The sequence below is a fragment of the Schistocerca gregaria genome, chromosome 7, assembly GCF_023897955.1.
Source record: "Schistocerca gregaria isolate iqSchGreg1 chromosome 7, iqSchGreg1.2, whole genome shotgun sequence".
NCBI classification, from domain to species: domain Eukaryota; kingdom Metazoa; phylum Arthropoda; class Insecta; order Orthoptera; family Acrididae; genus Schistocerca; species Schistocerca gregaria.
Genome location: NC_064926.1, coordinates 94005772 through 94028796, shown reverse-complemented (window position 1 = coordinate 94028796; position 23025 = coordinate 94005772). Strand labels below are relative to the sequence as shown.

General features: G+C 43.7%; 1 protein-coding gene across 1 annotated transcript in view; it reads right to left on the bottom strand.

Moving 5' to 3' along the window:
* LOC126282303 (neurotrimin-like) overlaps window positions 1-22751 on the bottom strand; it is a 152826-nt gene extending 130075 nt beyond the window's left edge. The window contains exons 1-2 of the mRNA XM_049981957.1: window positions 22718-22751; window positions 14795-14956 (exon numbers count right to left, since the gene is read on the bottom strand). Coding sequence (XP_049837914.1) covers window positions 14795-14956; window positions 22718-22751 — 196 coding nt within the window. The remainder of the gene's footprint in view (window positions 1-14794; window positions 14957-22717) is intronic.
* Window positions 22752-23025: the final 274 nt, after the last annotated feature.

Sequence of the window (23025 nt, the reverse complement as noted above, 5' to 3'; positions counted from 1 at the left end):
CCTTGCGCGATCGCAAAAAAGCGATCTATTTAATTATTTCTTTCCGACGTATTTTACAAGACCTACATCTTCCAAAACAGCAGAAATTGGTGAACTTTTCCCAGCAAATAAAAGAGAGAGCGACCATTGACAATTGAATTTTATAAACAAACAGTATATCCTTTTCCTACGTAATTGACACTGATCTGAATTTCCTGTCATGCGATCCTTCCTCTTCAACCCAGACTAAATGTTTTTCCCATCTATTTCCAAGTGTGGGAGGGGACGGAATTTGGGATAATTACCGGCGGGGAGGGGTCAATTAATTTATAGATTTAATTAACTAGAGAATTAATTCGGTATCCCCCCCATGAACCATGGACCTTGCTGTTGGTGGGGAGGCTTGCGTGCCTCAGCGATACAGATGGCCGTACCGTAGGTGCAACCACAACGGAGGGGTATCTGTTGAGAGGCCAGACAAACGTGTGGTTCCTGAAGAGGGGCAGCAGCCTTTTCAGTAGTTGCAGGGGCAACAGTCTGGATGATTGACTGATCTGGCCTTGCAACATTAACCAAAACGGCGTTGCTGTGCTGGTACTGCGAACGGCTGAAAGCAAGGGGAAACTACAGCCGTAATTTTTCCCGGGGACATGCAGCTTTACTGTATGATTAAATGATGATGGCATCCTCTTGGGTAAAATATTCCGGAGGTAAAATAGTCCCCCATTCGGATCTCCGGGCGGGGACTACTCAGGAGGATGTCGTTACCAGGAGAAAGAAAACTGGCGTTCTACGGATCGGAGCGTGGAATGTCAGATCCCTTAATCGGGCAGGTAGGTTAGAAAATTTAAAAAGGGAAATGGATAGGTTAAAGTTAGATATAAAAAGAAATGTACGATGAAATAAAAGAAATTATTCAGATAGTGAAGGGAGACGAAAATTTAATAGTAATGGGTGACTGGAATTCGAGTGTAGGAAAAGGGAGAGAAGGAAACATAGTAGGTGAATATGGATTGGGGCTAAGAAATGAAAGAGGAAGCCGCCTAGTAGAATATTGTACAGAGCACAACTTAGTCATAGGTAACACTTGGTTTAAGAATCATGAAAGAAGGTTGTATACGTGGAAGAACCCTGGAGATACTAAAAGGTATCAGATAGATTATATAATGGTAAGACAGAGATTTAGGAACCAGGTTTTAAGTTGTAAGACATTTCCAGGGGCAGATGTGGACTCTGACCACAATCTATTGGTTATGACCTGTAGATTAAAACTGAAGAAACTGCAAAAATGTGGGAAATTAAGGAGATGGGACCTGGATAAACTGAAAGAACCAGAGATTGTACAGAGTTTCAGGGAGAGCATAAGGGAACAATTGACAGGAATAGGGGAAAGAAATACAGTAGAAGAAGAATGGGTAGCTCTGAGGGATGAAGTAGTGAAGGCAGCAGAGGATAAAGTAGGTAAAAAGACGAGGGCTGCTAGAAATCCTTGGGTAACAGAAGAAATATTGAATTTAATTGATGAAAGGAGAAAATATAAAAATGCAGTAAATGAAGCAGGCAAAAAGGAATACAAACGTCTCAAAAATGAGATCGACAGGAAGTGCAGAATGGCTAAACAGGGATGGCTAGAGGACAAATGTAAGGATGTAGAAGCTTATCTCACTAGGGGTAAGATAGATACTGCCTACAGGAAAATTAAAGAGACCTTTGGAGAGAAGAGAACCACGTGTATGAATATCAAGAGCTCAAATGGAAACCCAGTTCTAAGCAAAGAAGGGAAGGCAGAAAGGTGGAAGGAGTATATAGAAGGTATATACAAGGGTGATGTACTTGAGGACAATATTATGGAAATGGAAGAGGATGTAGATGAAGACGAAATGGGTGATACGATACTGCGTGAAGAGTATGACAGAGCACTGAAAGACCTGAGTCGAAACAAGGCCCCCGGAGTAGACAACATTCCATTAGAACTACTGACGGCCTTGGGAGAGCCAGTCATGACAAAACTCTACCAGCTGGTGAGCAAGATGTATGAGACAGGCGAAATACCCTCAGACTTCAAGAAGAATATAATAATTCCAATCCCAAAGAAAGCAGGTGCTGACAGATGTGAAAACTACCGAACTATCAGTTTAATAAGTCACAGCTGCAAAATACTAACGCTAATTCTTTACAGACGAATGGAAAAACTGGTAGATGCGGACCTCGGGGAGGATCAGTTTGGATTCCGTCGAAATGTTGGAACACGTGAGGCAATACTGACCTTACGACTTATCTTAGAAGAAAGATTAAGAAAAGGCAAACCTACGTTTCTAGCATTTGTACACCTAGAGAAAGCTTTTGACAATGTTGACTGGAATACTCTTTTTCAAATTCTAAAGGTGGCAGGGGTAAAATACAGGGAGCGAAAGGCTATTTACAATTTGTACAGAAACCAGATGGCAGTCATAAGAGTCGAGGGGCATGAAAGGGAAGCAGTGGTTGGGAAAGGAGTGAGACAGGGTTGTAGCCTCTCCCCGATGTTATTCAATCTGTATATTGAACAAGCAGTAAAGGAAACAAAAGAAAAATTTGGAGTAGGTATTAAAATTCATGGAGACGAAGTAAAAACTTTGAGGTTCGCCGATGACATTGTAATTCTGTCAGACACGGCAAAGGACTTGGAAGAGCAGTTGAACGGAATGGACAGTGTCTTGAAAGGAGGATACAAGATGAACATTAACAAAAGCAAAACGAGGATAATGGAATGTAGTCAAATTAAATCGGGTGATGCTGAGGGAATTAGATTAGGAAATGAGACACTTAAAGTAGTAAAGGAGTTTTGCTATTTAGGAAGTAAAATAACTGATGATGGTCGAAGTAGAGAGGATATAAAATGTAGACTGGCAATGGCAAGGAAAGCGTTTCTGAAGAAGAGAAATTTGTTAACATCGAATATAGATTTAAGTGTCAGGAAGTCATTTCTGAAAATATTTGTTTGGAGTGTAGCCATGTATGGAAGTGAAACATGGACGATAACTAGTTTGGACAAGAAGAGAATAGAAGCTTTCGAAATGTGGTGCTACAGAAGAATACTGAAGATAAGGTGGATAGATCATGTAACTAATGAGGAGGTATTGAATAGGATTGGGGAGAAGAGAAGTTTGTGGCACAACTTGACTAGAAGAAGGGATCGGTTGGTAGGACATGTTTTGAGGCATCAAGGGATCACAAATTTAGCATTGGAGGGCAGTGTGGAGGGTAAAAATCGTAGAGGGAGACCGAGAGATGAGTACACTAAGCAGATTCAGAAGGATGTAGGTTGCAGTAGGTACTGGGAGATGAAGAAGCTAGCACAGGATAGAGTAGCATGGAGAGCTGCATCAAACCAGTCTCAGGACTGAAGACAACAACAACAACATCAAATGTGTGCTTGCACAGGCGAGGGGATTTCCCCGAGAGATGGGAGAGGTTGAAAGGGAGGGAGAGAGGTGGCGAGCTTTCTTCGATTGGAAGATTTTTTCCAGGGGGTCATAAATCAATTAACAGAACAATAGGTTAAGTGGAGGGGGAGGTGTTCATCAATCAGTCAAATTTGCCCATGAATATATGCAACGCACACTAGCAATTGCCCTACTACTGCCGCACAGTTGCTACAAACGTTGTCCCTTACAATAATCATTTGCTTTCCTGTATCACACGAAAATACAGCGAAGGAAAAACAACTATCTATGTGCCTCGATAGGAGCCCTAATTTCTCTCTCTTATCTTCGTGCCCCGTAAGTGAAATGTACGGTAGCACATTTGGTTTGCAGTCAACTTCAGACGCGAGTACTGTAAATTTTCTCAATATTTTTTTTGGCGAAAATAACGTTATCTCTGCCTCAGGTTTAGTGGCCGCGGGGTTTGAGGTGCCATGTAACGGATTGCGCGGACCCTCCCGCCGAAGGTTCGAGTCCTCCCTCGGGCATGGATGTGTGTGTTGTTCTTAGCATAAGTTAGTTTAAGTAGTGTGTAAGTCTAGCGACCGATGACCCCAGCAGTTTGGTCCCTTACGAACTCACGCATATTTGAACATTTGGGTTTACGAAAGAGCTCTGTAATACTCACATGCTGATACAGCCTACTGGTAACAAATCTGGCATCCCACCTCTGAACTGCTTCCATATCTTTCTTCGGTTCAAACAGTCGGGATCGGAAACAGGACTGAAGAATGGTTCGCACTAGTGTTCTGTACTCGATCTCTTTATAATGAATCACAGTTTCCTGAAGTTCTCCCAATCAACCGAAGTCGACTATTCGCTTTCCCTGCTACCATTCATGCGTGCATTTTCCATTTAATATCGCTTGTTACGGCTAGATATTTAATCAAGATGACTGTGTAAAGCAGCACACTACTAATGCTGTATTACTACATTATAGCGCTGTTTTTGCCATTCATCTGCATAAACTTATATTTTTTCTACATTTAGAGTAAATTGTCATTCATGAACACAACTAGAAAATTTGTCTTAGCCATTTTGTATCTTCCTACACTCACTCAGCGACGACACTTTTCCGTACCCAGGGCGACATTGACAATCCGTCGCAGATTGCTGACAACCCTGTCCATCGGATCATTTACTTGCATAGGTGCCTTGTGCATTCCTCCCGACATCCGTGCCTCTGATGAACACTCACAGTCGAGGGCAACGCACTGCGTTCTATCATTTAAGAAGTCTTCGAGTTGCTCGCATATCTGCCAGCCTATTCCATATGCTCTGATCTTTTGTTAGCAGTCTGCAGTGTCTCCCTGTAGCCCTACATTCGTGGTTCACTGGATATCACGCGAGAAAATGGCAAGCTGAGTTTCGCTCGGGCGATGTATTCCAAATCCGCGGTGATTTGTGGACAGAAGCGTTTCCGTCTCAAGGAAATTTATTATATTAGAGCTGAGAATATATTCAAGAATTCTGCAGAAAGCCGATGTTAAGGACACTGGTCTGTAATTTTACGCTCGGGGCGACAAGTGCACCTGCTGCACAAAGAGGCGGTTACCCTGCTGTGAGTAGATCATTTAATTAAGTCCGCAGGTATTTCTGTGATGTTTTCAGAGTGTTATTCATATTATGATTAGGGACCCATCCATTCATTACCGTGAACACGATCCGTGGCGTTTATTTCAACATTCTCGGGGACCAGATATTGCTATTTTTTCTACGTCTTTTTGATGAGTATGTTGTAGGCACTCCTAGCAGTCAATACCAGGAGGGCCTTGTTCAGAAGCCAGGGCGAACACTGGGGCAGCCTATAACATTTCGACTGGCCTCTTTATATCTCCCGACCTTAACTCGAATTAACGCACCTGGGGCTATTGAGAACGGCTGGTAAATTCCAATAAACAATATTGCGACAGTTAGGTAGTTCTGCTGGGTCTAATCATCAACGAATCTCTCCAGTTGGATGTGACATACCTGGAGAAACTGGTGGAGGATCTTCCTGCCGAAATGTGATCATTTTTAAGGCTAAGGACCGTTTTACGCGATATATTTGCTTGGTTTCTCCTGGGGTGACTAGGCTTTTGTTCGACGTATTTGGATTTCGACGTATTCATGCTAACGAGGAGGGTACGCCTAGGCCCAGTTGTGCCATCTCTGGGTTTCCAGAAGATATGGTATTAAATTGGAAACGCTCTTCCTCGCTACGTAACTGCGTAGTGATAATCCTTACTGTAAGCCTACATTTGGAGCAAGTGTTACTTTCAATGCCGCGCGGGATTAGCCGAGCGGTCTAAGACGCTGCAGTCGTGGACTGTGCGGCTGGTCCCGGCGGAGGTTCGAGTCCTCCCTCGGGCGTGGGTGTGTGTGTTTGTCCTTAGGATAATTTAGGTGAAGTAGTGTGTAAGCTTAGGGACTGATAACCTTAGCAGTTAAGTCCCATAAGATTCCACACTTTTTTTTGGTACTTTGAAAATTTACAACCTCAAACGCTAACACGAACACGTTCTCCTACAGATAACGATTTCATTCCTGTCAGTCACATTCGGCAGTCATTTACAGCTAAAGCATGGCCTTCGACGAAAGACCTTTGTGGCTTGGGGACTGATGACAAAGAGACAAATTCATGGAACAGTTAACGGTGCATTTAGTGCCTGGTTATACGTTTACACATGGTATTTCACCAGGTTTACAGACACCAAACGCTTTTTGCTTATATTTTTCAATCACAACGGATGGGAATAACTAAATACACAGATGGAAAAAAATCCGAGCACCAAAAAATAATTAATGTACAGAATTAAAATTCCGAAAGTAAGTTTGTCTAGGAATCAGTTTTAAGTGATTAACATTACAAGATCACAGGTTAAGGTAAGCGCGAGATAGGCCATTGCAAATGTGAAGTGCTGGCACATTAATAAGCGGTGTAACGCCGAGAATATTTATTGGAAGCATGCAAACGTGCATGCATGGTGTTGTACTGGTGTCGGTTTGTAGAATGGAGTTCCATGCCTATTGCACTTGGTCGGTCAATACAGGGAAGATTTAATACTGATTGTGAATGAGCCCGCAGTTGTCGTCCGATGATGTCGAGTTGGATCATAAGAGACGTCTCATAGGTCGCCTCAAAGCTTACCTGTGCCATTGTTCCTATCCATATTTCGTTGGAATTCGGAAGAAGTCGAGAGGACATTTTCCGTGCATGGCCTGTCACTGTGAATGCACGTATCAATGACAGTACCAATTAAGAAGATTTATGAATGTGGAACTATTAGTGTCACACACATCCATATGTAGAGATTAACGAAGTAATTCATATCATTCTGAGAAATGCCTTAAATGATGAATAAAACCGTCTGTGAGTGACATGAAGCGAAAAAAACTCCAGTTAACACATTTAGTTCAAATGGTTCAAATGACTCTGAGCACTATGTGACTCAACATCTTAGGTCATAAGTCCCCTAGAACGTAGAACTACTTAAACCTAACTAACCTAGGGACATCACACACACCCATGCCCGAGGCAGGACTCGAACCTGCGACCGTAGCGGTCCCGCGGTTCAGGACTGCAGCGCCAGAACCGCACGGCCACCGCGGCTGGCTAACACATTTAGTAGTCATTCTTTAACCGTAAAGAATTTGCAATTTGAATCGGATCTCGCTGTTGGATAGTAATAGTTGCTTCAATTTTGACGGGACTACGACTTTACTCATGCATATGGTTAATTAAATAATTAGTTGCATTTACCAGCCGACGTTTGTTGCTCATATTCAACATGTTTGAAACTACCTAATTTACAGACTACTAAATTAATTATTATTGAATATTCAAGAGCTAGAGATATGTTCACACAGCAGTAAAACATGTTCTTAAACTTTTTGCCCAACAATATCTAAGATGCTTAGGAAAAGATCAGCAAATTCGAAAGGTTTGTGTTGCTTCTGTCTTAACTAAAAACATTTCCCTTTAATTCACCTGGTATCTTCAGCGATATTCAACTGGAATGTTTATTTACACTGAGATGACGAAAGCCATGGGACACCTCCTAACATCGTGTCGTCCCTGCTTTCGCCCCCGCAGTACAGGAACTCGACGTGGCATGGACTTAACAAGTCGTTGGAAGTCTCCTGCGGTAATATTAAGCCGTCCATAATTGCGAGCCGGCCGGAGTGACCGAGCGGTTCTAGGCACTTCAGTCTGGAACCGCGCGACCGCTACGGTCGCGGGTTCGAATCCTGTCTCTGGCATGGATAAGTGTGATGTCCTTAGGTTAGTTAGGTTACGTAGGTCTACGTTCTAGGGGACTGATGACCTCAGGTGTTAAGTCCCATAGTGCTCAGAGCCATTTGAACCATAATTTAGAAAGTATTGCCGGTAGAGTATTTTATACACATACTGATCTCTCGATTACGTCCCACAAATTCTCAATGGGATTCATGTCGGCTGATTTCGATGCCTAAACCATTTTCTCGAACTTCAAACTAATAGCGAATAATAGTAGACCGATGACATGGCACATTTTCATCCATAAAAATTTCATCGTTATTTTGGAACATCAAATCCCTAAATGGCTGCAAATTATTTCGTTTGGTTCAGTTCCACTTGTGGAACCAGTCCCATGTAAACACGGCCCATGCCATTATGGAGTAGCCACCACCACTGTCTTGTTGACGGCATGGGTCCATGACATCGTGGGGTCTGCGCCACACTGGAACACTACCATCAGCTCTTACCAACTCATCTAATCATGTCACCGTTGTCCAGTATTGTAGGGTCCAAAGGAGATGGTCACAAGCAAAGAGAAGGCACTACAGGCGACGTCGTGCTGTTGGCAAAGGCACTCGTGTCGGTCGTCTGTTGCCACAGCCCATTAACTCTAGATTTCGCAGCACACTGCTAGCGGATACGATCATCGTGCGTCCCAGGTAGATATCCGCGGCTACTGCACGCAGTGTTGCTTGTCTGTTAGCACTGACAAACCTACCCAAAGGCCACTGCTCTCGGTCGTTAAGTGAAGGCCGTTGGCCACAGGGTTGCCCGTGGCGAGAGGTAATGCCTGAAATTTGGTATTCTCGGCCCACTCTTGAGTTGGAATATTGTATTTCCTAATGATTTCCGAAATGTAATCTCATACATATATTTCTAACTAGTATTCTGCGTTCAGAGTCTCTTAATGCCTGTTAATGCCAGCCGTGCGGCCATAATCAATGTTAACAAATTTCTCTTCTTCAGAAACGCTTTCCTTGCCATTGCCAGTCTACATTTTATATCCTCTCTACTTTGGCCATCATCAGTGAATTTGCTCCCTACTACTTTAAGAATCTCATTTCCTAATCTAAATCCCCCAGCATCGCCCGATTTAATTCGACTGCATTCCATTGTCCTAGTTTTGCTTTTGTTGATGTTTATCTTATACCCTCCTTTCCAAACACTGTCCATTCCGTTCAACTGCTCTTGCAAGTCCTTTGCTGTCTCTCACAGAATTACAATGTCAGCGGCGAACTTCAAAGTTTTTATTTCTTCTTCATGGATTTTGATACCTACTCCGAATTTTTCTTTTGTTTCCTTCACTGCTTACTCAATATACAGATTGAATAACATCGGGGATAGGCTACAACCCTGTCTCACTCCCTTCCCAACCACTGCTTCCCTTTCATGTCCCTCGATTCTTATAACTGCCATCTGGTTTCTGCACAAATTGTAAATACCCTTTCGCTCCCTGTATCTTACCCTTGCAACCTTTAGAATTTGAAAGGCAGTATACCAGGCAACATTGTCAAAAGCTTTGTCTAAGTCTACAAATGCTAGAAACGTAGGTTTGCCTTTCCTTAATCTTTGTTATAAGATAGGTCGTAGTGTCAGTATTGGCTCACGTGTTCCAACATTTCTACGCAATCGAAATTGATCTTCCCCGAGGTCGGCTTCTACAAGTTTTTCCATTCGTCTGTAAAGAATTCACGTTAGTATTTTGCAGCCGTGGCTTATTAAACTGATAGTTCGGTAATTTTCACATCTGACAACACCTGCATTTTTTTGGATTGGAATAATTATATTCTTCTTGAGGTCTGAGGGAATTTCGCCTGTCTCATACATATTGCTCACCAGTTGGTAGAGTTTCGCCAGGATTGGCTCTCTCAAGGCTGTCACTAGTTCTAATGGAATGTTTTCTACTCATGGGTCCTTGTTTCGACTTACGTCTTTCTGTGCTCTGTCAGTATCATATCTCCCATTTTATCTTCGTCTACATCCTCTTCCATTTCCATAATACTGTCCTCAAGAACATCGCCGCTGTAGTGACCCTCTATATACTCCTTCCACCTTTCTGCTTTCCCTTCTTTCTGCCGTCTGTATATGTGCAAATCTCTATTCCATGACTTTTTTCGTCTAATTGCAAACACTTCCATACTGTGACTATTCTATTTTGATCTATTATGTTTTGGGTTGTTCACTTCAAATGCGTAGTGTTTATTAGCTGCGTATTTTGATTAACCCCACATTTACGTTAGATGTGAGTAAAGTCTGAAAATTGTCACGAATTTCCTATCTACGGTTTACATTGAACTTTTATCCATATCTGCGACATACTGCATGTAACCTGCATCTGTCAGTGTTTCATTATTTGTTATAATGTGGTACAATTTCCGCCTTAGACAGTGTTTACGGGTAACAATTCAGTGCATAAAAAATCGATTAAAGTTGAATGATTGATAATCAGATCATGAAAAATTCTGAGATTAATAAAGTGTTACTGGACATTTTTAGATAATGGATTTGTGAAAAATCGGTGCTGGTACGTCATGCCAAACTAGTCTAAATCATAATCTGTACTGAAAAAGTGTCCACAGCTATTGTACTTTTGAGTGCAAATGTAAAAGTTGTGAAAAAGAAAAGAGTTTACCACTAGGGCCATTAATATGTATGCATGCCACAAATTTAAAACTACATATCCAACCGAACAGTATCGCCGTCTACTTAATTTTTATGGCTGGACATCAGTTAACGTGAGCTACGGAAATTACTGTTATTAAGACCTTATATTAAAAGTACACACCAGACATACAGAGACGAGGTACACGACATACAGAGATGATATTCTTCTTGGGTATCCAGCCGGATAATAAAATCATCAACCTTATCCGTCATCTTCTTGTGACGCCGCTGTTTGCTAATCTCGTCGGAGCTAGTTACCGTGAACGGCCGCCCTTTCATACTCTCCCGAAAGCTGACAGTACATGCCCCAGTAATCGGTTCTGCTACCACACAACGAAACTGAAACTACAGTGTCTCAACGATCAAAACAGGTTGGTGAATATATTCTGTCGGTCGAGTCAAAGACCGTTGGTTTTTGGTGTTAAATGAAACATGATTCCACATTTTACTTACAGATTGGCCCTCGTATCTGGTTACAGTAGTATCTGCCAGTCCAGTTTCGGTCGACTTTTTTAAGACACAGTCCCAACAGCGACACGCAGGGGCGACCATCTGAGTTTCGTCATACGTCATCCTGTGCTCCTCAGTTAGACAGTGCTCGTACACTGCGTATTTCTTAGGCTGTTGTATTTGTGTATGGCAATGGTGCTAGATGTACCTGTCATGGACTAGCCAATATGCGTTTTCCCACTACTGCAATAGATTTTGTAAAGTCGAACTTCTGTCCTACATCATCTTTAACAGTACCAAGGTGTGCTCTAATCTTAACTGACCGACCAAACAGCTCTAATATTATATCTTTGAAGATACGGCCTACGCGTATGATAGGAAAACAAGCGATTTGTATACATCCTAACGCTTTAGTTGAATTTTCAAACTGGATGTATTTGTCAGTTTATGCTAGAACGTGCGCTTCATATGTCGTAGCTTTTGTGTCAGCGTTTGTACGGCCGAGATGGCATAAGCCCTCTGTTGTGGTTGGCAGGAGAGCCAACACCGTGTTACTAGAGGAGGCCGAAAGGCACGCGATTTAGCTCACGCAGGCTGGCGTGAGGTCTCGCTCTTGACGGTACATATTTCACACTATCAATAGTAACTGATAATGGCGCCTTGCTAGGTCGTAGCAAATGACGTAGCTGAAGGCTATGCTAAACTATCTTCTCGGCAAATGAGAACGTAAGTAGCAGTGAACCATCGCTAGCAAAGTCGGCTGTACAACTGGGGCGAGTGCTAGGAAGTCTCTCTAGACCAGCCGTGTGGCGGCGCTCGGTCTGCAATCACTGATGGTGGCGACACGCGGGTCCGACGTGTACTACCGAACCGCGGCCGATTTAAAGGCTACCACCTAGCAAGTGTGGTGTCTGGCGGTGACAACACACCCTCCTTGATAACGTGCTGAAGACCTCCGTGCCTCGATAAGTTGGGTAGTAAGTCACTGCCTGTATAGACCAGTCCTTATGGTTCAAAATGGATGAAATGGCTCTGAGCACTAAGGGACTTAACATCTGAGGTCGTCAGTCCCCTAGAACAGAACTACTTAAACCTAACTAACCTAAGGACATCACACACATCCATGCCCGAGGCAGGATTCGAACCTACGACCGTAGCGGAAGCGCGGTTCCAGACTGAAGCGCCAGTCCTTATGAGTTGGGTTTCTACAAACACTGTATACCAGAGTCCCACAGTTCTTTCTTTTGACCAGTACGTCCGTAAACGAAAGCCTTCCTTCTTTTCCCCTGTGAATTTTGATGCTGGGATGACAATAATTAGAATTGCCCAGCAAACGACTGACGGCGTGTAGTCCATGTGGCCAGATCATAAACGTATCGTCGAAGTACCATCAGTAACTTGTAGATTTCAAAAACGGCGTCCTCAACCTCTCCACTAAAAACTCTTCTACATATAAATTCAAGGCTATGGGGGTAGTGGGTTCCCAACTCAGTCCATCAGCTTGATCAAAATACTCGCCCCTGAATAAAAAGTTGGTCGACGTCAGCACTGTCATTTCATGTCCACTTTTTCAACAGTCAGCATCGAGGACTGTTCAAGAGGTACAACTTAAGCTGGTGCTCAAGCACCGCGGCCGCACTGGCAAACAGAACCCTCGTTCTCTGGAATCAGGACCTTTGACGGGACCAGTGGAAGACGACTGCAGACATTTCTGCCCATATGGAGGGGGCGTATTTTAAAAGATTTAAGAAAAGGTGTAGCGGTAATGTCAGAAGCGGTTTCATCCACGATTGAAGACCGCTCTAGCTCGTTAGCGCTGTTAAAGATGACCTACGTTTTACGAAATCCAAAAATTCCTTGCCATTGTGGGGAAACGTTTATTGGCCAGACAGTTCACGCTCTCTACGACAGACCTGTTGAGCACCATCGCCACACTCGATTACTGCTCGTGCGACCCGAGAACGCTGCAGTAGCCTCGGACTATCCGACGGAGACAAAAAGATGCACGATAGGACACAGACAGCTGCCCCTGCGCGTCGCTGCATATTGACGCACGTACTTGGCAGGAATTCATCGTTTGCCGGATCCTTCACTACTGAGTCGTCGAACCTGCACCGACGGTGTCTAGCGCATGTGGTATTGGTCTTCAGCATGGTTTGAAAGACCTGTCATTCAAGACAAAAACTAGTTCCGACGGAGTAGTAAACCTGCGGATATCCACCAAATGTACTGCATAAAGATGTATAATCTGGCTGCAGAACCGACGCAAATATCACTACTTAATAAACGAGGCAGACTGATAAGAACTGTTCAGCATACTGATAAAAAGTAGAAAGAGGAAAGAAAACGTGTTTACGTAGTCACATCAGAGAGTTTGTACACATTTGACATGAGTTGTGTACGGCTATGTCGTTTCTTCATGTAGGCTTAGGGCTGATGGGGTAAATTTTAATAGAATCTTCAAGTAGTATAACCTACGGCTGAAACACAATAAAAATACAATAGATTTTAATTGATATGTTGCTGAACTGTCCGATGAGGAATGATGAGTATGCAGCGATATGGCAGCATCGATCATTTGAAACAAAACCCTTCATATGGACACATGCACTGTTCCGAATGGTTTGGGAGACAGAACTAGTTTAACGTACACTTATCTTTGGGCTACTGGTGCACACACACGTATCTTACCCTTATTGTTGGATTTGTCGTGGTGGTACAATTAACTGACACACAGACCGGTATTGCGTACGCCATTAAATGTTTGTCTAGCGTCTGAATGAGGTCTGAGGAATAAAAATGAAAAGTGAATACGGCAGATGAACTGCTCGGTCGCTTCACGGACGCTGCCGTCGTCGTTGGGGAACGTCCAGAGGCATTCAGACTAGCAACACAACATGTTCTCCCAAGAGTGCACGAATGCTTTGAAACTGACTGTCTTGTTCAGCCATTAATTGAGAACTGTATAACAGGTGTAACGTGACATGTACGATAATGCTGTAATGCTTGTTGTAATGTTTGTTGACTGTTGCACACGTATACATGTGTAAACTTTACCACAGTGTACTGAGTAACGCAGAAAATAAAAAGATACGTATGTTGGATGTGTTTTATCACGAAAACCGTACGGAATAGGGCGTATGTCCACATGAAGGTTTTTTTTTTTGCCTCAAATGATCGTTCCTGACGTATTCCTGAATATCGAGCATTCCTGCTTCGAAATTCTGTATTATTTGTTTTAAAATCAGTTTTAAATTCGTTGTTTGCTGAAGATATCGTTAAGCAACGGCGTTGCTGCAGTGGATACACCGCTTCCTGTCAGATCACCGAAGTTAAGCGCTGTCGGGTGTGGAAGGCAATTAGATGGGTGACCATCCAGCCGCCATGCGCTGTTGCCATTTTTCAGGATGCACTCAGCCTCGTGATGCCAATTGAGGAGCTACTCGTACGAATAGTAGCGGGTCCGTTCAAAGAAAACCTTCCTAACGACCGGGAGAGCGGTGTGCTGGCCACACGCCCCTCCTATCCACATCCTTAAGTGAGGATAACACGGCGGTCGGATGGTCCCGATAGGCCACTTGTGGCCTGAAGACGGAGTGCTTAAAGATACCTTTTCACCTGTTCTGATATGGCATTGCGTGGCTACGTTTTAGAATTATGCAATGAGTTTCTGACATGAGAGAGCTGCTTGTGGTAATCTTGTGCTTGCCCTACGTTTTAAATTTTTTATTTTTATTGTTATCTTCGAGATTTAATCGTTTTTCAATTATTTGTATGACATAGCGACAGCTCTGGATCATCATTATGTGTTTTGAAATGTGTTGTGTGCATGTGTGTGTGTGTGTGTGTGTGTGTGTGTGTGTGCAGGCATGCGATGGGGTATTCAGGACGCTGCTGCGGTCGACTGGGGCAGCTGCAGCTGGCAGGCAAGCCGCGTCTGGTCTCAGCGCAGAGTGCAGGCGCGCCTTTCGCCTACCTTTGCGGTGCCTGGAGAGCACAATGGGCTGTCCGTCCTCGCGCCGCCACATGACCTTGGGCGCGGGGAAGCCGTCCGCCTTGCACGTCAGCGTCGCATTCTGGTGCTCGCGCACCGCCACCGCCGACTCGGTCGACTCAGCGTCCACGATATTAGGCGGCACTGCGCATCACACCAGACCGTGACACACCACCGTCCAACTGCTGGCACACACACTGACACACATACAAACACTGACACGCACACACCCACACACAGAATAACAACCCCTACGTTTGTGCATTTGCCAGTTATTTAGAGGCCCTCTCCACAGTCTCAGTAATAAAAACAAATTTGAGAAAATCCTCCAACGGTAAATAAGCACAGTTCAACAGCCATCGGTAACAAACAACATGGACTTTTTGCACTTAATATTGTAAGATGGCAAGAACTATGCCCCTTACATGAAGTCACTAAAGATCACTGAACTCACATTAAGTGAACAGTACGGCTGAACAAAAATGACTGACAAGGTACAATGCATCTTGTAGAGGGTATAGTATGGAAGTATTGGAATAATGAATGTTGGGTGATGGTTTTAAAGTAATGCACAAGACAAGAAAACTTTGTGGAAATGCGTCGATTTACTGGAGGCTAGTTTATCCCAGGGAAGTATGAAGAGTTGACCACAGCTAGTGGCGTGCACAGCTGGGGAGCGGCGAAGGGAAGTCACAATAGGCAGCTTAGGGGGGCTCAAACTATGAGAAAGTGGTAACAGGGTGCGGCCTCCAGCTGCCTTAAGATGAGTGACAGTGAGGGGGTCGTTGACCTCATGCTGGTGTACCAGGAAGCAGACAGAGAACTTGTACGCCTGCTGATAAATGTTCGTCGTCCCGTTTTCAGTGAAACATGCGAGAAAGCCGTGCAGAGCTACGGTGGAGCGGTCAACAGAGGCCGAAATATATGTGTTCATGACCAGAGCAACTTCATGCTGAATTCATGGTCCGCAGAGTCTGAAGTAAATCAGGTGAAGAGCGACAGAATGAAATACGCCGGCCTCCGATGGGAACGTAGGACCAAGGAATTTGAAGTACTCTCCTGGGAGTCAGTATTTCGGAAAATTTGGTGTTTTATGCAGATGCTAACCTTGATGGGTGGCCTGGGAGGAGCTAAATAGCAGAAGTTGAGAGGAATTGAAATTTTGTGGGAATTTGTTCTCTTCCCAAAGTAGGCATTGGTTGGCACTCGGAAGCGACTGATAATTAATGCAATTTGCGCTGCAATTGGCGTAAGTGATTTTTCTGGAGGGGAAACCGAGGTGAAGAGCGGACTGGCGGAAGTCTCCATAGAGGTCTTCCATTCCCAGCTTGCCTAGAGTACAGACATGGCGTTCTTTACTCATCTTGCCTGAGAGAGACTGAGCATCTCTACAGTTTAGGACTTAGCAAACGGAGTGATTGAGATTGGAGATAGAAAGCTTTCGTTCAGAAGTGAATTGACGAACGCAGCCTTGCAGCACCACCATTCGGTGATATTTTGCCCACTCCGGCTTGAGTTAGGCCAGTGATTAATTTGTTGGATCATGTCAGCAAAGTTTCCACCAGGGTTTCATGGGCCGTGTATTGTAGAATTCTTCTCGCACTTCGCATTACGCCTGGGTCAGTCGATAGGAATTAATTTTGATTTATCGCGTTTTACTCCACATAAACGCAATTTATTCCCAATGCCTGTTAGGAGAGTCATGTAATGTGATGATTGAAGGTCGTGAGTTAAAATAAATTTGTGCTAATCAACTGAACCTATTTTCAATCAAGTAGTTGAAATTCCAAGTCTCTTTCGTAATTACTTTTATGTTCAACATTTGCATCTGGTCTTCATAGCTGAATATAACATCAATGTGCACCCCTTTTTAATTAAAAAAGTATAAATTCTGACTCAATTAATGTCAACACTGCGACCGCAGTTCAGTCAGGAGTCGCAGGGCCTTATTACTATCTTTGCGTTATCCAATATTGTGGCAATTCTGTTGATCTGTTAGTCAATTAGCTGGGGTGAACACACGCAAAAACCAGATAAGTGACAAGTGGGGTGTTACAATATCACGTCAGTCATGCACGAAGGCGAACAGATATGTAACGAGTACACCAATGAGCAAAATATTACGACCGGTGCCCACGGCGAGTCTAAATACCACCTGTTACGATTGTGGCCACAAGACGAGGTAAAAAAAGTATAAAGACGGAGCTGGGGCCTAAGGATGGATCACTCCAGCGACGATACTGTCCGTAAATGGGAAAATCCCCTGACGTAAACAGATTTCAGAAAGTGCGGATGGTCGTGGCCCGGCGCCTGGGAAAGAACATCTCAAAAGTGGTGAAGGAGGTCGGTAGGTCGAGCACCTATGAAAAGACAAGGAAGCACGGCGAAACCACGCATGCGCTAAAGTGCCACATAATGCGTTCGCTCTAATAACCGAGATAGGCCTGTATCAGAGAGGAGGACAAAACACAGTGTTGGTGGAGGCGCAGGTGATTCAGGAGACGCCGTTTGGCACACATTCCTGCATCTGATTGCAAACAGGTAACCTCTACGTGTTCCCATGGTGACCCGACTACATCGTGGTCTACTATTGCAATGGGCACAGGATATCGATATTGGACAATTTATCCACGAAAACTTAGTAGCTCGTCGAGTGGATCACATGTATTGTTACAACAGGTCGGCGGTCGTGTCTCGATGCATCTGCAATTAGACTAACGCCGGCTCGAAATTTTCCCCGGAACACGGACACAAGCTGGAGGGAGCGGTCTGTATCGTGCTGTGAGCGACAATTACCCGAGCTTCCCTGGGAACTGTGCTAGTAATCTAAAGCACCGTTCCAAATGTGGACTGCTAGAATACTGTTGCGGACCACATTAACGCTTTGTTCTTCCCTGGCGGTGATCGCAACTTGCAACAGGAAAGGTATTCGCGTAACAAGGCTAGAATGGCGCCAAAATGGTTTGAAGAGCATATAGTGAATTGATGTTGATGTCTTTGTCACCCAATTCGGCCGGTCCTAACCTGGTGGATTACATGAGGTTCGCTATCGGGCGCCAGGTAGACGCCCAGAAACCATTAGCTCGTAAGTTACAGTGATTCCGTGACCTGTGCGTGGACAGCTACATGCATTGGGTAGGCGAAAGTATGTTAACACCTAAAATATTTTACCATGCCTAATACGTTGTAAGAAAACTGTTGGCGTTCAAAACAGCTTGCAGCCGTCTCGAAATGGGTCCTGTACTGTTACACCCTTCGTCCTGGAAAATAACGGCAGATAACGATGATGAATGTTTATAGCGATGACACACCCTTGTATCCAGAACACTGACCACAAACTCAACAACATTTATATGTGGTAACTGTGCTGGCCAGGAGAGATGTTACAACTCATCCTTGCGCTCCCAAGTCCAGTCCTGGACAATGCCAGCTCTGTGAGCAGAGGTACTGTCCGACTGGAAGACAGCATCACCATCGGCGAACAAACATCGCAAGATCTGATGCACCTAATCAACCAAAATGGTCATAATTTTTCGCGGTACTGCAATCTTATTGGCTAACTGTGGGGGACACGGAACACCACGATATGCCTGCTGAAATCTTCACCGAACACACGCGATGTTTCACGATTGGAACTTCAGCTCATACAGCATTTGGAAACACTGTCAAACAAGACTCATCACGCAAAACAACTTTCTTCCACTGCTTCATACTCTAGATTTTATGGCTTCTTCACCAAGTTTTCCTGTCATGAGCGTTTGTACCACTGACGAATGGTTCTGAAATTCCAGTTCACCCTAAAATTGTATGCTTCTGGACCACCCTTCTTGTTATTCCGGTGCCGATAGTACTACAATGACTTTTGCAGCTGTCGTCCTCTTATTTTTCGTCAGTCCTCGTACTGATTATCTGTCACAGTAACAAGCGCCAACAATTTGACCACGTCCGGATTCACTGAGTTCCGACATAATACACTTAAAATCTACGCAGGACACAGTTCTGACCACGACTGACGCAACATGTTGAGGAGATGGCACAAACGAGATTCTTGCTCATTGGCTGGAGTCTACACTTACGTTCAAGCGTGCACTTCCCGCAGGGTTCCCGCAGTTTTGTGCAGTAGCTGTACTTCCGGAAACCTGATAAGGACTTGTCCAGTCACTGCTGCGCAGAATCGCGGCCGCACTGCGTTCCAAAGGCAGACCACTACGTCGCTCAGCAGGTCGGCGTGAAATTCCGGCTCGCCAGTGTAATGTTCGCGTAAATCTCCGACGCTATGTAGCGTAGAAATATTGGAGCACGTGAGGCAATACTGACCCTACTACTTGTCTTAGAAGATAGGTTAAGGGAAGGCAAACCTATGTTTCTAGCATTTGTTGACTTAGAGAAAGCTTTTGACGATGTTGACTGGAATACTCTCTTTCGAATTCTGAAGGTGGAAGGGGCAAAATACAGGGAGCGAAGGGCTATTTACAATTTACAGAAACCAGAAGGCAGTTATAAGAGTCGAGGGACATGAAAGGGAAGCAGTGATTGGGAAGGGAGTGACACAGGTTTCTAGTCTATCTCCGATATTATTCAATCGGTATATTGAGCAAGCAGTAAACGAAGCAAAAGAAAAATTCGGAGTGCGTATTAAAGTCCATGGGGAAGAAATAAAAAACTTTGAGGTTCGCCGATGACATTGTAATTGTGTCAGAGACAGCAAGGGATCTGGAAGAGCAGTTGAACAGAATGGACTGCCTTTTAAAGGAGGATATAAGATGAACATCACCAAAAGCAAAACGAGGATAATGAAATGCAGTCGAATTAATTCGGGTGATGCTGAGGGAATTAGATTAGGAAATGAGACGCTTAAAGTAGTAAAGGAGTTTTGCTATTTGGGGAGCAAAATAACTGATGATGGTCGAAGTAGAGATGATATAAAATTTAGACTGGCAATGGCAAAGAAAGCGTTTCTGTAGAAGAGAAATTTGTTAACATCGAGTTTAGATTTAAGTGTTAGGAAGTCGTTTCTCAAAGTATTTGTATTGAGTGTAGCCATGTATGGAAGTGAAACATGGACGATAAATAGTTCGGACAAGAAGAGAATAGAAGATTTCGAAATGTGGTGCTACAGAAGTATGCTGAATATTAGATCGGTAGATCACATAACTAATGAGGAGGTATTGACTAGAATTGGGGAGAAGTGAAATCTGTGGCACAACTTGACTAGAAGAAGGATCGGTTGGCAGGACATGGTCTGAGGCATCAAGGGATCACTAGTTTAGTATTGGAGGGCAGCGCGGAGGGTAAAGATCGTAGAGGGAGACCAAGAGATGAATACACTAAGCATATTCAGAAGGTTGTAGTTTGCGGTACGTACTAGGAGGTGAAGAAGTTTGCACAGGATAGAGTAGCAAGGAGAGCTGCATCAAGTCTCTGCAGACCACAACAACAAACAAAGTAACGTAGCAGGTCCAGCGACATGGGCACGAAAGATTTGCGTACTATGGTGTTAGTTATTATGGCAGATTTAACGAATTCATCAAGTGAGTCAACTATATCCTTTAAATCATGATCATACTCAGCCAATCGACATTCACTGCTGGAGAAATGATTCCTGTGGACATTTCCCTGGGTAACGATCTTAACCTACTCGCATCCCTATTGCTGCCGCATGTTTTCTGATGTTGCCTGTTACTAGTTAGCTAAGTCGCCATAATGCTGTTTTCTCATTTCTTGGGATTCAGGAAAGAACTTCCTTTTACTCTCCAGTCGCTTCGTTATATGTCCCACCCACATCCATTTCAATTTCCAGTCCTACTCACGTCTTTCACTCTAGTTTCATACTTAGTGTCTTTTTCCCAATATGCATCTTTCCTCCCATAGAGCAACGGCCAATGTTTTTAATAATTTTGGTATTAAAAGTCTATCTGACTGACGTGATCCAAAACTGTTATCGCGTACTGATTCAAGTATTTCTTCTCATGCTCACCGGATTATTAAAACCATCGATCCCGTCTACTCTTCTTCTGCTTTCGTTACCTGTTCATCGGCACTGTCAGATTGCCATACACACAAATGTTTATTAATAGTTGTATAATGCAACAGTCAGGTTGCACTGCTTGGTTTTCGTTTCCCTCACTGAACATTATGTAAGTCTTATTACAGTTCATTTTCAGGCCTTTATACATACTTGCTCTATTAAGCATTTCTATGTCTTCCTTTCATTGTTTAATCTTATCATCCCTAGAATAATACATTGCAGTCTCATCAGCAAAACGTAAATTGTTCAGGGATGTTCGAATTACAAGTAATATTTATTCTTTTTTGAGATTAAGGGTCGGAACATTTCTCAGGCGGTTTTCGATTACGACAAAGGAACATGTCTGATTACTGCAATGTAAATAATACATCTACATCTACATCTACATCCATACTCCGCAAGCCACCTGACGGTGTGTGGCGGAGGGTACCGTGAGTACTTATATCGGTTCTCCCTTCTATTCCAGTCTCGCGCCAAGTCCACCGCTGGCGCGCTGCCAAGAATGCGTAAGATGTTCGGCGGGTTGCGTTGGCCGCCTATCTAGTCGTAACATGCTGTTGCATCCTTGAGCCCCCGGTTCTAGATGTACCCTTGTCCGGTTAATGGCTGACGCTATAGATCAGTTTGCAAATAAACAATTTATTTATGAAAATATACAGTACAGTCACCAACAAACTTTACATATTCACATACACCTTTACTTTTTACCCAAATGAATACAGACTCATTTACAGATAATTTCCTCCTATTACGGGTATACAACGACAAAGCAGAAGGCGACATATAAGCAGATTTACCAAAGTCTTTATTAGCAAGTTCAGCCATATGGTAGGTGCGAAATGCAATAATGTCTCTGTCAACCAAACTTTCGAGTCCACCAACATTGGGTACTCCAGAAGCTCCACGGACAATGGCTACAGTAAACCATCCGTTACTATGATCAAACGAATCATTAATATCTAAACTAAAATTAAGTCGGCACCCACAGAAAACAGAAGGTCCGTCCAGCAAGGCTTGAGCAGCGACAGACTTGACTGGTATACGGTTCTTCTTGTCTCCAGATGTTGTAGCAAACTCAATGTAAGTCCGACTCAAGGTCACGCGTTATCGGACTTGTATATAAGCGAGTGACTCCGGGCAGCGGTTCAGTCGCGCTGCTGCTGCTGCACAGGCAACTGCATTGAACGCTGCCAAGATGCCGTACAGAAGATACCGTCGCCCTTCTAAACAGACATCGAGAACATTGAGTTTGCTACAACATCTGGAGACAAGAAGAACCGTATACCAGTCAAGTCTGTCGCTGCTCAAGCCTTGCTGGACGGACCTTCTGTTTTTTGTGGGTGCCGACTTAATTTTAGTTTAGATATTAATGATTCGTTTGATCATGGTAACGGATGGTTTACTGTAGCCATTGTCCGTGGAGCTTCTGGAGTACCCAATGTTGGTTGAACAGTGATTAGTAGAAGATGTCTTGCCGAGAAGTGGAAGCTGTGGAAGATGAAGCACAAAAAGGGAATACCTGCTAGTGCGCATAACGGCAAATAATTTTACTGCACTTATCCCCCAATATGAGTAACCACACATGAAGGACTCTGCACACATATATTGTTCATGACACAAGTGTACAATATGTTTGTTTGGTTAAACTCATAATCAGTTTCCTGTAGTTTCTGTGGACTCAGAAGACCAGCAAGTCATTGGCCAAATCTCATGAAGGCACATCTGTATCGTTCTACGGGACATACTACGAGTGTAATCAATGGACTGTGAAAAAAGAACTGTGCTCCATAGGGACAACAAAGCTGAAAGGCTCGTATCAGATCTGGATGCCATTCATTCCTAGTAGTCTCCACCATCTTAGGTCTGCACCATCTTACTTGCTGCCATCTGGCGGTGGTATAGGTCGCACATATCGAGTTTGAAATGCTTATTATCAACACTGGATGAATATAGTAGCAGTGGGATGATGGGGCTCCGACGCAAGTTTTGATATCAAATTGATATAAAATTAATTGATAAATTAATTATCACCTTGTGATGTCATGGAATTTCCCCAGCTAACACTTGGATCCACCCAATGCACATCCCCCTTCCCCTCCGCAACCTGCCATATTGACGGGAATTTCGAATTATGGCTAGATATTCCCAAAGTAGTGAAATTAAAAAAAAAATATTTGTCCCTCCG